Source organism: Macrobrachium rosenbergii, chromosome 43 (genome assembly GCF_040412425.1).
Source record: "Macrobrachium rosenbergii isolate ZJJX-2024 chromosome 43, ASM4041242v1, whole genome shotgun sequence".
In the NCBI taxonomy this organism is placed as follows: domain Eukaryota; kingdom Metazoa; phylum Arthropoda; class Malacostraca; order Decapoda; family Palaemonidae; genus Macrobrachium; species Macrobrachium rosenbergii.
The window spans coordinates 50,729,702-50,747,978 of record NC_089783.1 but is presented as its reverse complement, the minus strand read 5'-3'; the positions used below and the strand labels follow the sequence as shown (position 1 = coordinate 50,747,978).

General features: G+C 36.4%; 1 protein-coding gene across 8 annotated transcripts in view; it reads left to right on the top strand.

The window, feature by feature from the left end:
• Window positions 1-15,595, top strand: part of LOC136828891 (uncharacterized) — a 39,053-nt gene extending 23,458 nt beyond the window's left edge. For 2 of the 8 annotated variants that reach the window (XM_067087195.1, XM_067087197.1), the window contains exons 2-3: window positions 10,979-11,053; window positions 14,766-15,595. In XM_067087195.1, coding sequence (XP_066943296.1) covers window positions 10,979-11,053; window positions 14,766-15,063 — 373 coding nt within the window. In that variant the 3' untranslated portion in view covers window positions 15,064-15,595. Of the gene's footprint in view, window positions 1-1,472; window positions 1,626-1,660; window positions 1,735-2,757; window positions 3,667-3,796; window positions 3,914-10,978; window positions 11,054-14,765 lie in introns of those variants that run through there. The other 6 variants (XM_067087190.1, XM_067087192.1, XM_067087193.1 and 3 more) reach the window with 6 other exon arrangements.
• Window positions 15,596-18,277: the final 2,682 nt, after the last annotated feature.

Here is an 18,277-nt window from a genome sequence, read left to right as displayed (position 1 = left end):
GTGAGATTGGAGAGGCAAATCTCCACGACTGACGGTCAGAGTGTGTCGGCAAATGAACTTAATTAACAGAAGGTTATTAAGTTTGTTTATCATGAACATTTACATTATTCTTGAAAGGCGAGTTGCCTTGAGAGAGTTAACTTTCTTAGCAATATATATATATATATATATATATATATATATATATATATATATATATATATATATATATATTCAACATTAAACCGTTTCTTCTAACAGGGGGTATCTCCCAAGAAATGTGCACCTCAGTTGCTGAATTATGGATGAACCCTAAATGCTGAAAACTTCAGCAACACTAACTGCTCAATACACTTACGCAGAGGGCACATGTAAGATGTGGTGCTGAAAATGTAATTGATGACTGACAGGTTGTGTAAGGTACATCTGGACGAGGGAAAAGTTACCGAAAATTGGGTGAGAAGAATAATTATTATGAAAAATGAATTACTGAATTACAAGGGATAACATTACTGGGCATACTAAGGAGGGTATATAGAAGGATTTAGATTGTGAAGGGTTGATATGAGAAAAAAAGCAGCATGGGTTATGACAATGAAAACGGTTTGTGGATCAAATAGTTATTATGAAAAAGTTTTTATGTGAAATTTGCGAGTAAAAGGAAATGGCTGCTTGTGGCTCATTTGGACTTAGAAAAAAAGCTTATATAAAGAAACTGGCAGAGGTGTGACATGGTAAATACTAAAGATTTTTGATGCCGGACTTACTTAATTTAGAGTGATGAAAAATTTTAAAGAATAAAGCAAAGAGATTGTTAGGAAATGTAGGTGGGAGTATGACTATTTGAAATTAAATTGCGTTTGTCCTTAGCCTACAAAGCTGTTTGCAATGTTTGTGAATGGAGTGATGTGAGAAGTCACAACAGTGATGGGATAGTTTAGCAAGGAGGGTAGAAAGGCATATGCTAAAGATTTGGAAGAGATTAAGAGTGTTTAGGAAACTAAAGTAGATTGTTGAGCAAACTCTCCTTCAGGGAAGTAAAGTGTGGATGTTCAATGCGAATGTTGAAGCTGCAGAGACGGACTGTCAGCGCAGATAAGTAAGATGAGGAAGGAAATGAGAATTTTTTTTCTCTGGTGAAAGTTTTGAGCTTGCGTCCATATTTGAACAATATATAGTTACTGACTTTGAAGGGAATTGCCATTGCAGACTTAATTTTTACTTACTTGAATTATGATTATCGTTAATTTCTCATTATTTTCTATAACTTACTCCTTGGAAATAAGTAATTTTAGAAATTTTTCATTTAAGGAAAACTACGTTGTTGAAATATTATTAAAACACAAACTAAAATCAAATAAAACGAAAGTGACTGGTGTCCAGATTTCAACACCTGTGGTACATTACAGCTGTCGTACCTCGGATGTCAGCTGTATGATAACTTCAAAACGTTCCTCCCACAAAAGCACAAAGGCCTAATCACTACGAAATAAGCTATCTGGAATTTAGTGTTGCGGAGGAGTAAAGAGAAGACTGAATAGTTTGGGATCCAAAAGAAATCTTTCGGTGGAAACGGAAACATAGAAAAAATTCGTCTCTATGTCGCTTAAAATTTTTGATACACCGCCAGCGAGGAAAAAAATTATGTATGGAACCACCTTGCTGTGGAAATCAGTTGTAGATTAAATAGCTCAGGAGACAGTTATAATTTGATACAGTTGAAATGTGCATCGAACAAATATCTTCCATTTTAAGGTGTGAAGATGAAGAGTGATAAGAGAAATGAGGTTTATTGGTGATGTAGTGTGTTTATGTCTTGAGGAAGGACACCTGTTCAAGACAGTGTTTTTAATATGAATTTGAACTGAATTTATACAATTTATTACATGAAACTGCGCTGAATATGTATGCAAGTGGCGTATGTATCGGTAGCATAAATAAGAATTGTTCAAAATAGAATTACTCCTTGTAGTACTACGCGGGGGAGGGGGGGGGAGGCGCTTGTCTTCTTCTCAATGGCTCGCGTTCTTACATTACTGCTGAATTTTCAGTGCCTTTGCCGAAGTTAGAAGAGACATCAATAGACTTTGATGACTGACAGCGCGATGTGGTGTTCAGCGCTGAGGCTGGTGCCATGTCTGTACCCCCGTCAGGTGTGCCACATACAGTGTGTATTGCGTGGCACACCGTATATAGTATTAAAGGAGATTTCAGAGTCCCTGCGGCCCTAGGTACATTGCTTTCGGTCTTTCACTTTCCGCACATTCATTTCTGCCTCTTACCTCTAATGTAAGAACAATTCCCTCGGCCGAACCATGTGAGAGGCTGGCAATTTAACTTTAAAAGTTACCGTTGCTCTCCTCTCCTAACGTCATCTGCTTCCCAAACTCTGCCTGTTAGTCTACTCCACGCATCTCAAAGCGTAGGCTGATATGGTCATTCTTTTTACACTGAGTCGAAGGTCTTCCTTCTCCCCTTCTGTTTCCCGATCGATCACTTTCGTTAACTGGTTTTAAGTGCATTGCCGATGCAGTTAGCTTCCGTAAAGCAAGTTGGAAGGAAAATTAATTAGTGTTTGTTTGAGCTCAAACTGAGAGATGAAGCTGAAATGTGAATTCGAAATTTATTCAGTGAAACATCACAGAGCGTAACTTCTGCATACATATGTCTCTCTCTCCCTCTCCTCTCTCTCTCTCTCTCTCTCTCTCTCTCTCTCTCTCTCTCTCTCTCTCTCTCCTACGCTCCGTCTCCCTCTCTACCTCTCTCTTTCACTCTCACACACACGCACTCACACTCAAAACACGGTCTTACGCACACGCATACTACCTTTCTCAGAGCTAGCAAGGCAGAAATATGTGGCCTGTAACTTCTGTGCTTCTGTTTCCACCCATCTGATCTTAAGCGTTCCCTGTCTCTTCCCAGAAATTAGTCATGTTCGGCACCTTGCATTATAGTATACGCATACACACTCGGGTGAGGTTTAAGAACAGGAAGTCAAGAGATAGGATGACAGGCAAGAGAGCGGACGCATAATGTTGCATGTGTCAAGTGCATCGCAGGCTTCTTTTTTACGTGGTGCGGAAAGGAGAGGAAGAGGAAGGAGAACAGGACGGCATATGATAATAAAAATGTAAAAGAAGAAGAGGAAGACGGACGAAGGGAACAGAAAGTAAATAGAACGGTAGACGAAGAGTAAGGACTAAGACAAGCAATGGTAAAAAATGTGGGAGAGCTCCGGTGGGTGAGGCAACTCCGGTCGTCGGGTCACTAACGTCCGTTGGTTAGTTTCTCCTCGTACTCTCGCAACACACCTGTAAGACTGGCAGAGCAGCAGTGATAACCCAGTCTCTGTTGGTGTTGCTGCTCGCTGCCTACTCAAGACAACTGCTGCGCTTCTTTCAACCAAGACTTGACCCCGTATTGTGTCTTGTACTTCATTACGAGTGTAACGACCTTCACATGACGAGAATGAGGTTCGCCAAGCAGCGGTAGATTTGGGTTTAGAAAGACAACACTCATTGGATGAGGTGGCGGGAACACAAGAACAAAGCATGGTTTTACAGAGAAGTCATGAGCATGAACTGTAAAAGGCGAAAACATTTCAGCATGGCCTCTCGGGTGTCGGGTTAATCAAGACTAACTGAATCTCACGAAAACACTGAGAATTCGACAACCTGGTTATGGGACGTAAGTCTAGGTGTTGGGCAAAAGAAAGAAAATAACAAACTCTGGAACTTATTTTGTGCTTGGAGGACTGTCATTCGAAGACTTTTTTTTTTCACTGATGCACTTCAACAACGCAAACTTCTCTTTTTAGGTTCACAAAGACTTTGTTTCGGAAAATATCTTACGTGATGTTGTACCTTCCACCGCCAGTGTTCAAATTCCTCCTTTGGAGTTCACGGACGCTCAAGTACGTCCACGCCTCTGACAAGTAAGTGGAGCGGAGTGAAAGTGTTCTGACCTATTGCTTAAGGTAGCCAGGTTACTCTGCCTGTCTATTTGTCTATCTGTAAATTTCTTAATTTGCTTATCACGCCGAACAGGAAAACAATAGGAGACAGATATATCTATTTAAATTTCGTAGTTTATTTAACTTGTTGAAGAAAGAAATTGTAGACGCTGCTACGTTTCGTCTTGAGCTTTTCAAAATTCGTAAGACAGATTTGCTTCTTACTTTTCTCATTCTGCGTAGATGACGTGTTCCTTTCAGTTTTTCATCTATCAATCATTTTCTTATTTTGCATATTATGCCGAAGAAGAAAACAGAAAATTTTAAAAGATTTTTTTTTATCTCATCCTGTGTAGCTGACACATTCTTTAAAATTTTTCATAGACCTAAGCTATCTTCTTCTTGAGCTTTTTATGTTTTACATCGTGCTTGGATGCCCCCAGTTATACTTCGTCATTTCGTTAGTCAATCGTGATAAATAGGAAAGAAGCAAAGCAGTTGCTTGCGCAATCTTGTTCGACGAAAAACCGAATGGCAACTGAGCTGACGCACCTCGAGTGTTTTCCTAGATCCTTGTTTTCTGTTGATGTATTTGTGTATGTTGTTTGTGTATAACTATTTGTACGTTATTCTGTTTTTGTTTCGTCGCTCTCTTACACATTTATGGTGAACCTTATGATAACTGCATAAAAGAACAAAGACAAGAAAGAATAACGTATAGCTTATCAAGGAAAAATAACAACGGTAATAAGGAGTTGAATTAACCAAATCGTTTTTCGTTCTCAGGTACACATAAAACTCGAACACACTGCAGGGGAATATACTAGGAAAATGGATAGAAAATAAGAAGTAACAAGTAACAAGTTTCTTCGGCGCAGTCGAGTTTTCTCTGCAGCAGCTACAGCGTATAATCAAGGCCACCGACAATAGAGCTATCTGTCGGTGGTCTCGGTATAATGCCGTATGAGCCGTGGCTCAGAAACTTTTACCGCGCCCCGGTGGTGGCCTAGCCTATATCGTTGCCAGAAGCACGATTATGGCTAACTTTAACCTTAAATAAAATTAAAACTACTGATGCTAGAGGGATGCAATTTGGTATGTTTGATGATTGGAGGGTGGATGATCAACGTGCCAATTTGCAGCCCTCTAGCCTCAGTAGTGTTTAAGATCTGAGGGCGGACAGAAAAAAGTGCGGACAGAAAAAAGTGCGGACAGAAAAAGATGCGGACGGACAGACAAAGCCGGCACAATAGTTTTCTTTGACAGAAAACTAAAAAAATACCTGGAGTGAGGAAGATTTCCAAATGAATGCTATGCAGAACTATAAAATGCATCTGCTCAAGCAATCATGAAAGCCTATGGCAGTGTTCATTACACGGTAGAGGATTGTTGGATCCCGTGAGATTTCTGTAAATTGTGGTACCATCCTTATAATGATATAGGAGCCGAAAAGTTATGTACCTGGAATAGATTTAGATGAAGAATCAAAAGAAACAAATATATTACAATTACATTATCTGTGACTTCCGTCGGCTAGTAGTGGATGCGACGCTGAGGTTACATATCGTCTTTCCATTGTCGTGACTGAAGTCAAAAGATGAGAGACGATCTGTGTAAAGTTAGTAGTATAAAACAAATAGTGACATTCATAATAAACTAACGAGGAATATGCCCAAAACCGCAGGCAGTTCCTAATGCAGAAAACTTAAGCTCAAAGAGCACGCTAACCTTTAAAATCGAAAAAAATATTGTCAGCTATTTTGTGACAGTCCTGCAGAACAGATGAAGATGGCAGAACGCAGTCATATTCGTGTGAGACTTTCAGAAAGAAAAATGCTAAGAACGGGCAAGGCATTGCACGAAAATTTTCCCGCACTGAGAAGATCTTTCAAGATTTTTGAAGACCTGTCTATCCAGAAGACATATTTCAATACATATTTTGCCACGTTTTGAATATTGTTCCCCGGTTTGGTCTTCAGCCGTTGACTCGCATCTTAAATTGGCGGATAAAAATTTATTTCAGATCTTAGTTTAAATCTCTAGCACCGTCTTTCGAATAGTTCATTATGCATACTTTATACATTTTTCATAATTCTTCCAAGTATAAACCATCCATCACTTAGATATGCAGTTAAATCAAAAAGCTTTACCTTTTAGCTTGTGAAGTTCAGTACCACATGGATGTCTAGTTTTGTTCCAAGGCTATCGGGACTCTTTTCATATTTTCATTTATTTATTTAACTTATTTTTCTATGTAAATTCTCGTATGTAGTTTATATTTTACTAACTTCTTACCGCACCGGGCCACTTGTCCTATTGAAACCTTGGTTACGTAGCATTCTGCTCTTCCATCTAAACTTCCGTCTTTGCTATTAATAATAATCCTAATAGGTACGATTCGTCACTGAATATCGATTTATTCAAGTAAATTATAAACTGTAATAAAAAAAAAAAACTGGAACTCCTGATGGACTCGAGGAGGACGGATAAAAGGACCCAAAAATACACAAAACACCCACAGAAATGAAGTGAAATTGAAGCAAAGAATTGGAATGGCGTCTTCATCAAATACGATGGTGAAACACAAGTCACAGGTGTGTTATTTGAGAGAGAGAGAGAGAGAGGCACCCTTTGCAATATTCCCACGTTGGAAATAAATACCCTTGGTAGAAAGTGGAATGAAAGCTGTTACTTGGGATAACAGCGGTTAAACTGCCCAAAAGAGATTGCAATACACCTTCAACGAGAAGTAAGAAAACGGACAAGACGATTCGTTTAAAGCCACAGTTTTTGCGTTAATGGTTGTGCAGACAGTGTAGTTAAATCAGTAGGATTATGTGTATATATCAAAATCCATCGATTATTTGCATTATACGACTGGAATTTCATTAACTGAATTGTTTACCACTTTCTTTCTAACAAGTGCAGAGAAGCATCAGAGATCGTCCGCTGGGTGACAACACATGTTCACTTCCAGCCACTTCAACAGGTGTTCGCTAACTTGAGCCTTTTCGAGAGATGCAGTAAAACAGGCTATCAAGTATCAAAGATTGTTTATTCATATGTATATATATATATATATGTGTGTGTGTGTGTGTGTGTGTGTGTGTCCTTAAAGATATATATGAGAATGAAAGAAATTCCTGCCTAATTTTCATGAGATGCATTGACTATAATGAAGCCAGAAACTGACTTCTTCTTCCAGGCATACATTAAACTGTTCATATTTAATTAAAACTAACTAGTTTATACTTGAAGTGCCGATTACGAGGGTACATGCAAGTGTCGGCGCACTGATGAAGAGCTTTCTGTGCAGGTGTATGAAGCAGCTGATGTTGCACATGTGCACTTCACATGGTTTCAACCCTGATTCAAAAGTTCCAATATGATTTATTGAACTACAGTATACTTAATTAAGCACCGGAGTGTTAATATCCCTTTGGGCTTCAAGAGGACGTGAAAGGAAGAAGCATATGAATGGAATATTTTATAAACCAAGGAACAAATGAGCTGTTAAACAGTTTTCCGAACAGGCTTGGATTCACTTCTTGAGAATAATCCACAAATATGCTCGCAATTTTATATGCATATATACATATATATATATATGTGTGTGTGTACACATGTATATATATATATATATATATATATATATATATATACAGTATATATATTTATATGTATATATATATAATATATTTATATAGATATGTGTGTGTGCGCATGTGTGTATCGCAAAGCGGTTTCATCATAAGAAGCTGACTTCAAATACAAGAGCCTCAGGCGCTGGCCATAAGTCTCCAACGTACAATAATCCATTTCTCCGATAACCATTTGCCTTGTGTGTCTCCATGGACTTCAAAGGATATAAAAGCCATTTCTATATCTGAGACTGATGTTGCCTTATGTGCAATCAAAGTCCTAGACATACTTTTAGGTATTTGTTCACCTGTTCTAAACTATTTGTAATGTTTACTTTGCATCAGTGAACTTATATACCTTTTTCATTTCTACTCAACATCTTTTGTAGCTCAGTTATCTGCACACGTTTCAAACCATGTTCTTTCACGTAAAGATTTTTCTAATTAAACCTTCGTTCAGTTCCAAATTTTGTTTCCTCCGACTCTTATTTCATTGCAAATATGTTGCGAAGCTCCTTGCACCTATTCGTCACCAACACTTTGGCTTTTAACCTGAATGAAATTTAATACCCAGTCATAGCATACTCCTAGTATTCCAGTTATTAAATTAATTGCTTTGTAGCTTCCAATTTGATCTCAAGTCTGACTCTTGTTAATATTAGCTTCGAACCATTCTTTACTTAGTGGTCTCCTTGAAACTGTATAGATTAGGATCATAAGCCATTCCACCGACCTTATACACGGACTTATTTTATCCCACAAAACACTATTAATCAACAGACTCATATCACCCTTTATTTCAGTCCTTCCCTTTTTTGTTTCAAATATTCTAAATTTAATCTTAGATATCACTCTTTGAAATGCTAGTCACAGATGACTATCCAGTCCATTCATCCTCAATACTTTTATATGATTTTTACAAGATTTTGTTACAGTTTACGCAGATGAATGCGCACCCCAAGCAACATTTCCTTCTTCGCTCTTTCAAACTCTAGACAAAAATCCATATCGAATATCTGCGTCTGATCCCCTGGCACTTCTTTGCATGACTGTCATAAACTCTTTGGTTCAATTAGGTTCTTTTGATACATCCGCATATAAAAACAAAAGTAAAAGTGCACTCACTCATGATAGTGATTCCTCACTTTTCGTATAAATCCTACTATTCCTCTGTCATCAAACGTAGAATCTTGATGTTTTCACATTAAATTCCTATAGGGTATAATACAGATTGCACAATTCAAGGCCCTCCTTCACAGCTTCGCTGATATAAACGTATTTGCGTTAGATGATACGTCATGGTTTGGAGTACAGTATTATTGTAACAAGTGAGAACTGGCTGATGGGATTTCTATGAGAGAGAGAGAGATAGAGAGAGGAAATTTACAAGGAAGTAAAAACAACTGATTTTGAATTTTCAAATAATTTTCATTCTAACATACAGATGTCTAATGATTAGCATTTCGTTTATTCAGATTTGTCCAGGATTTTTCGAGGTCCAGATACAGAAGGCAGGTTTTGGGACAAGAGTGCAGGATCAGTTAGCCAGAGGTCTGCGTCATGAAATGCAGTGTCACACAGTGCTCGTTTTCCACATAGAGATATTTTACTTATTAAAGTAATAAAAATAAGAGAAACTCGGTAGCTCTCATCGGAGTGCCTGGTTAGCAGTTCGTGTCTTCATTTATGCACATCATATCATACACATTCCAGGAGGGAGTCTGTCCTATACTTTCATAAGAATGATCTTATTTTCCATGAACAACTTACAAAAAAAAAAAAAGTAGATCGAGAGACGAACTCGTAGCTAACGCATCAGCTTAGCAGAAAAGTTCTATTTGAATGGAATTAATTTTATATAATTAAGTCTAGAAACTAACTTAATTTACTGCACATCTGTAGAAAAAGAATCTCAAAACTTAAGAATGCAATATACCTGTTCAAAGGCGCATCCTTTACGAAGATGACAATATTAGCTTTAGCTGTTATCTTATTCATGCCTAATTAACCTTTAGCACCTGTTGGCTCCGACCACTGTCCCTTTGAATACATCATTCGCTTGATCAGCTGTTGGGCTGATGTCCTGCCAAGAGTCCCTTTTAGATAGGATGAATTTGATGAATCTGCTTAGCAGTATGCTATATATTTATAAAGGTACACGTCAGTAGGGAGAAGTAGGCCTATTAATATGGCTGTCTTTCCTGTCCTTATGATTATCGGGAGAAAATCATTTGTTTTACTGGCATGTTTGTTGTTACGCCCGGAATTTGGACGGCTGCGCCAGAAGCTTAGTCTCGGAAGACAATTTATGGCCTCATCTTCTTGGTTAGTTCTAGAATATCACATGAAGTTGCTTCCTAGATGAGTTCGTTTTACGCCAAAAGTACACGACCGGGACAAGTTTGAAATGTTTCCATACAATTTTTCCATATGTTTTTACAAATTCCCGAATTTTTGGGGGTTGCAACACTGCAATTTTTAAAAGTGCATCAGTATTGCCAGTTTCCTTTCTTTCAGGAAATATTATTCAATCCTTTTTTCATCTACGAAACGGAACTGGGTTAAGTGGAACAAATGTCTTGTGGTAAATATTACTGAGTTATCAATGTTCCGTATGATAGAAGGTCTGCTGCAGTTTTCCTTGCTAGGGTAAATTTAACAAACTCGTGGTAATTATACAACTCTAAGTGAATGGCAAATATAAGATCATGGAAAGAGCTGGTACTGAGTGAGTCCTTTGTTTCAACAGAGGGAAACCCACCGAGAAAGGAGTTTTTGTAGATCGGAAAGAGGCCGATGGCACACATGAAAAAGATTACGGCAGAGAGATTGTCTAGGACGATAGTTTGTAGATATATTCATTAGATACAATGTACATTATATATATATATATATATATATATATATATATATATATATATATATATATATATATATATATATATATATATATATATATATATATATATATATATACTGTATATATATATTCGCTGAACAAACTGCTTCAGTGTGTCCTTATGAATAATGTGGACTATCGTTAACTTTTTCCTTTACTTCATTAATTAATATTTATGCATGACGCTTCATCTAATACACTCACAGGCACTGAGCTACTCTTAACAAAAACTTCAAGTCTTTAAAATATTGTCTATGGCTAAAAAAAAAAAAACGAAAGCGCAAACTCCACTTAATGGGTCTTTTTCTCCTATTATTAGTCATACTATTTTTACATTTAAGGTCTAATTGTGAATGTCCTGTCAGCCTCGAAATAAACAAGTCGCCGATAACTCATCTGTCTGTCTGTGTCTGCCTGTATGTTTGTCTGTCATCATACTGAATGAAATATTTCGTTTTTTAGTCTTAGTGCCGAATACTTAGCATTCACGAGACTCCTCCTTTTCAGATTTCGTGTGCTTTTGATGTCAATCTTCATCTTCATGTGCATCCTACTCCTGTCTGTCCAGCGCGTTCCTGAGAAGTAAGAAAAGAAATTAAGTTCCGATAAAAATTCGCGAGCGTTTGTAGAGAAGAGTGCGTTTCTCTCTCTCTCTCTCTCTCTCTCTCTCTCTCTCTCTCTCTCTCTCTCTCTCTCTCTCTCTCTTGTTTTTTTAAGTATTCAGTGTCCTACAAGGACAAAGGTACATATCTTCCAGTATAAATTCATATTGTTATTTAGCCTTTACTCAAAGTAAAGAAAGGTAGTCCCTGTTTTATAAATCTTAATTTTCATTTTCATGAAGTAATCAATCACTTCATTTCTTTTATGCTGTCAAAATTCTTGGCAAAATTCGTTCCGGCGGTACTGATAGAGAAAGGATGGTCTTCGGCACCTCTTTCTCCCGCTGAATCATGCATCTAGCAACCCACCTTGTTGCTCGTTGTATTGCTCTTCGCTTTTTAGTACTTGGGAGTTGCAAAAGACTTCTTGGTCCCCAGCCATCCTCATGCTACTGCACAGGCCCTGTCAACTGGTTCGTGTTGAATTCGACCTGCTGAAGTCTCAGAGAGGATTGTTCTTCTGCCAGAGAAAGGATTTCATTGATGTGCTGTTTAAGCTTTAGCTGCCTTTTGTAAGTGGTTAGGAACTGGAGATTAAACAGCAATTTCTCTTTAAAATCCTCTTATTTACACCATCGCCCATTTATGAATTGTCACTAAGTCATCCCTTTGTGTCAGCCTGTGTCAAAATTCTGTGCTCTTGTGTACAGGTATTTTTCTTACCAAGTGAGATCCGTCAGATATCCTTTTCAGACCCTTAAAAACCCATTTTCCTCACTGTCATATTACTGTACAGCCATGTGCAAGCTGTTCTGTATATTTTCCAATACCGACTGCTTATTTCCAAAAAGCCTCGTCCACGAGACTTGGCAGTTCTCTTTGATTTTCTTCTTTAGAGGCGAGATGAGACTGAAGAACGAGACCAAGTATTCGTCTGTAACTGGGCTGCCTCCTGTGAAGCTTTTTGCACTGCACATGAACGTGTCAGAAGTGTAATGCGCATATTAATGAAGGCTTTTTTTTTAATGCCATGAACTCTGGGTATCCCCTCTTTTACACGTATAAAAATTCCAGCATTTTCAAGCTCTTGTCATGTGAGAGAGAGAGAGTTATTATGAAGAATAAACAGATCTCATTACAGCAGTGGCCATCAGCTTAGAGAAAAAGATGGTGGATCTGAAATAAGCGTTATAACTTCCTTAGTCATTGACCTATCGTATTATATGTTTAGGCAACAAGAATTCAGTTGTTTTCCTGTATCCTTAACATTTCTCTGAAGAGTATTTCTTGTTGCCTTTTCGCAAAGAGAAACTGACATAGATTTGTATTATGAAATTATGCATACAGAATGCTTGACCAGAGATGAGCTAAGGGCAGGTAGACTTGTCGCTATCTGAATCCAGTTGTGCAAGTGATTTTGCCACTGTAAATTAATTCTGCCTTCATCGCTCCTGGAAACCCCGAGGGATTTTGGACGCCATTCTTTTATAGTGATGTAGCTCTTATTTCCAACATTGATTTTGAGGTTGGTCCCTGGCCTAGATGTTGGCAAGACCTTTGAAAGGCATTACTTGAGAATAAGTTCACACCTGATGCCAGGTAAGCTTGAAATTGCACTAGTTGTCCTTCCTCAACAACCTTCTGAGTTTTGCTACAGCTCACACTTCCCGCACTGCATGTGCACAAGTTCTCAGGTGAACTTGTTCAAATTTTGCCATTTTTATCTTTATCCTGTCTTCTTCAATGATAATTGATAACATAAGCAAACTTCTCTTAGCTTTCACTTGATTGGGTCAGTGCTAGATTAGATTGCAGAACCCGCCAGACTCATAGACTAGTTTATTAGTTAAGATCTCAGAGACCATCCTCGAGTGCCCCACTTGTTTTCTTTCCGGGAATAAAATATTGAAGTATTCAAATAACAAATGGCTTTTAGAAACTGCATTTCCTCCTAGGTACTTACCTGAAGTTACAATTTGTAAATATATTAAATCTGGATTAAAAGAAATGTCAGGCAAAGTAACACGTTTCCTTTTGCGTAGACCATGTCTCACTGTACAAGGTCTCAGCTCGCATATATGCTGATGAGACCAAATCTGCCACTGGCATTGGTTTTGAAGTTGGTTTCCTTAATGCTGAAGTCAGTTGGTCTTTATTCAGTATGCACTGATTGCTACTGCTGAGTTATATATTATTCTTGTAGTGCTAAAAAAGCTTTTAACCCATCATGAGAAAAGTGTGCATTTGTAAGGATTCCTTCAGAACAGGAAGACATTGGTAAGGAGGGTAGCATCAAACATGCCGAGAGATTCCTTCGCTATTTAGAGACATTCTGGAAAATATCAGAGAGGAGTATGGTTGGTAGGAATAGATAATGGAATAGATAATGCTAGAAATTACCCAGTTAATTTAAATGTGTGTTTACTAATATGCCCAGGAGGTGAGAAATTGTTCTTGACTGACTAGTTATGATGCAAATATTTCATAAGGATTTTTTAATGGTTTGTCAGCACCAGCCATATTGCAATGATAGTTTCTTCCTCTTGACTGCAGTGCGTGACGGTCCAGTATACTTGCCTTAGTGACTTGGAAGTATGTTTTCTCTTGAAGTGCCCAGATTAGAAGGCTAATTACCACCCATTCTCCACTAAATATGACGCTTAATTTTTCATGTTATGTTTATAAAATGTAAGTATTTTGATAAAATTTATATATATATATGATTGCGTGATTGTCACTTTTGAGTATTTTTAGGTGGGGATGTTGTCATGAGAGAAGGTTCGATATGTTTTTCGTCTTTAAAAACAAGGCAATCAGTAAAGTATTTTTGGCATCGATCGCGCCATCTTAGTAGACAAATTAATTTAATCAATTTGTCTCGACTCTTTGCAGCCATTGTTGTCACATCCTCATACATTCCGTCTTTAGGTTATTTGGCTTTTGTATGCCTTTGTTTTCTCCCTAACCGTTTCTTGGATTCATCTGTTTATTCATTTGTGCATTGATATAAATATGACACGCAGAAATTTACATGTTAGGCATAAAATTTACAGTCTAAGGGTTTCTGCTTCTCTGAAGGTCATTCTCTAGGGCATTTTCTTTCTGTTTACTTGTAATTCAGATAACTGCCATGTGCATGAAGACGAAATTGAGTGGCTGAATGAGGTACTTAAAGGTTGCACTCTGCCTCTATAATTTCTTTTGCGTTTTATACTTGCTTGAATGACACCTTCCTCATAGCAAATTTTCCAGGCGACTGCTTTGCCTTGTTGGGGGTGGGGTGGGGTGGGGTGAGTGGACTCTGAGAGGTGGGGATTGGAGTTGACTGTTAAAGCTTGGAGATGATTATGCATGTTCAGGATTTACTTACAATAAAAAGAAATATATTAAGTTTTTATTTTGTTTCTGTGTGAAATGAAGGTAATGGAAATGCAATATGATTACTTCTGTCTGTGATGAAACCTGTAATCAAATCATTTAACAATTTGATAATTCTATTAGTCACATTCCATGGAAAATTTCATAGATTAAAAAAAAACCCTGTCTCAAGATTATTAGACGAAAAGTGAAAATCCATACGCGAAAAAGTTTCAAGATCGCCCAGCTCGAATAATAATTCCCCTTTCTTCCTTCGTTAATGATTCAAGTTAGGTCAAACTGTTATCTAACATTCCTTTTCCCTTTCCCTGCAGAATTCTAGGCATTCGGTCTCCCGAACGAGTCATAGAAGTTTTCGAAGAGAGCCAGAACGCTCTGAACGACACCGCCCTGTCACCCGCCGTCCTCGCCCGGAACGCATCGCACCTTCTTCAGAAGAGGCACATCCCGCACAAGTTCTGGGCGAGAGCCAGGCCTCACAACAAGTTCCGCAAGAAGAAGCGACTCCAAAAGCTCAAGCAGGAAAACCTGGACGGCAACGAGAAGTTGTTTCATAAAGGCAACGCCGACGGCGTTCGATACAACGTCATCAAATCCGGGAACATACGCTAGCGTCGAATTTCTTCTACTTCGTGCCGGAATTGGGACGCTCCTAAGTGTTACGTAACTACCTTGAATTTTATAACCCATGGCACCTTTACAAGGCTTACCTTGTTACAGATACGTCATTTGAAGAAAGTCGATAATGAAAAAGGATAGCGCACCTTCGTTAAAGAGTTATTTTTGTAGTAGGATTGATATATTACTTCCTAACACTTATAGTTATCTGTGATAGTGCGACAGGTGTAGAAACTGCGAACTTGATTATTTAGTGAAACAGCAATGAATATAGTGTAAGACGTGGTTAAGAAATGAGGTAAAAATGTTTGAACAGTATGGAAAGTCTTTAAAATCCTAAAAGGGAACCTTATATAGTACTCAATGCACGTATTTATGTTTACATGAAATAAACAAACACACACACATATATTATGTATACACATATATATGTGTGTGTGTGTGTGTGAGTGCCCGTATATACCAATCTGCACGCCCTATATCATGTAAAGAAATTATAATCATAATAAAAGTTCAAATATAAGTCTAGAACGCGTATTTTTTCGTTTTATCGCCATTTGTGATTCATTTTTGTTCACTTCTGTTTTTCTTAGGGAGTGCAAAAGTAGTTCTATATGTATATATATATATATATATATATATGTATATATATATATATATATATATATGTGTGTGATATATACATTTATATATCTATATATAAAATACATATATATATATATATATATATATATATATATATATATATATATATATATATATATATATATATATATATATATATACATATATATATATATATATATATATATATATATATATATATATATATATATATATATATATATGTATGTATACATCAATAGAAGGATCTTGTTTAAAAAGACGGAATGTATTAGTAGAAATATTTACAGAGCTTGTATGGAATTTTTTTGAAATCCTTTTTGTGGACAAACTCCCAAATGATTTGAAACCTTATAATTGGGTAAGATATGTTGATGACATCTTTATTGTTTATAAGGACGATGCCGAATGTTCTGATCAGTTTCCATTACAACTGAATTGATATCTTCCGTCCATCAAATTCACAGTGGAAAGGGAAGTCGATAAGCTCCTGCCCTTTTTACAAAGTTTTGGTTGTTCACTGGGATGATGTATTATGTCTTTTAAATTTTCAGTTTTCAGGGAAAATACTCACACAAATGCGTACATACGTTTTTATTCATATCATGACGAGAAAATCAAAAGAAATGTTCAGACCAATTCGTTTTTTTAGAGCGTTTCGAGTTTATGACCTTAGTTGCATTGGCCAGGACAGTGAAGTTTTGACTGCAACTTCCAAAAAGTTATGTTACCCCAAGTTTCTTATTGACAAATGTCTTTCTAGAGCCAAGGGAATGTTTTATAATCCAAGGGAACACCGATCAACTACTAATTTTAAATCCCTTCCCCTTCCGGATAATCATGACCTGAGAAAAGTTTCTAATAAGCTTAGAAAAGAAAGACATGGGTATAGTGTAGTTTTTCAAGACCCTAATACTCTTAGAAAGAAAATAACCAAGCACTGGTGTCGGATTCTATGCTGCAGGGTGTAAAAACTGTGACAAATGCTGCATTGGAGAAAGTGGTCGTTCTCTGGACCAGAGAAAACGGGAAAATATTGCAGCCTGCCGTTTGGGTAATGTTTACAGCGCCATTGCTAAGCAACACTTGGGATTCTAATCATACCGCTGACTTCAAGGAAGGCAACATTATCGATAAAAGTTCGGATAGGACCACTAGGAGGATTGTGGAAGGAGCTCTCATCGCTTTAAATGATACTTTTAAGGGGAAATATTGCCATTATGAATAATTTACTTTTAAGGGAAGAGATTTGCAAAAGGGCCAGAATTAAGAGCTTCAGAAATGTGCACTGCCTTCTTCAATCTGATAATGTAGGTAACCACCCTTCGCCTGTTCCAGAGTCTGTAGATCAAACTACCATTTGGGATAACGACCCTCGAGAAATCATTCAAGAAGAAGACCAGCGTTTTGTCCCGCCTCGCAGATCATTTAGAATTCTGGAAAGAAATACGACCCAGTGACTTGTTCGCTTAATTTAACCTTGTTTATCCGCTTCAGTTTGCCTATATTTATTTCTAGTTCTTCACCATTATCGTGTGTCTCTTTTTAGTTTAGCGATCAAGTCCACGGAAGGATGGAGGAAACCTTTAAGCTCTGTAAGTATTTCTACGAATACACTTTATCTTGCTAAACGAGAGTATTACTGTGGAGCCTTCTATTAATAAATGAGAAGCACGATACGGTGTTTTTATATTTCATATATATATATATATATATATATATATATATATATATATATATATATATATATATATATATATATATATATATATATATATATATATATATATATATATATATATATATATATATATATATATATATATATATATATATATATATATATATATATAATATATATATATATATATATATATATAATATGCATGTATATATATATATATATATATATTATATATATATATATATATATTATATAATATGCATCTATATATATGCTTATATATGTATATGGGTGTGTATATATGTATATATATGTGTGCATTTATAGATATATATACATACACCTATATAATATATATATATATACATATATATATATATATATATATGTATATGTGTATGTATATGTGTGTATGTGTGTGTATATATATTATATATAATCTTACAGCATTGCCTTCAAATCTGCGTGATACAAAGGGTTTCACAAACTTCAATCTTAGCTTTCTTTATCTTTCACAGCCTCTTCTTCTCTTCTAGTTCTCATTCAAGTAGAACGGGGTCTTCCTATTCTTTTGGTGTCCAAAGGTTCTCAGTTGACACTGTTATTATCCCAGGGGTTGTGTGAAGGACAGTTCCAACCCATCTACATCTCTCTTTCATCCTTATCATTATTTCATCTACATAATTATATAACTTCCTTAATATCCCTATGACACACGCGCACACATATGTGTGTGTATATATATATATATATATATATATAAATATATATATATATATAATATATATATATATATATATATATATATATATATATATATATATATATATATATATATATATATATATATATATATATATATATATATATATATATATATATATATATATATATATATTA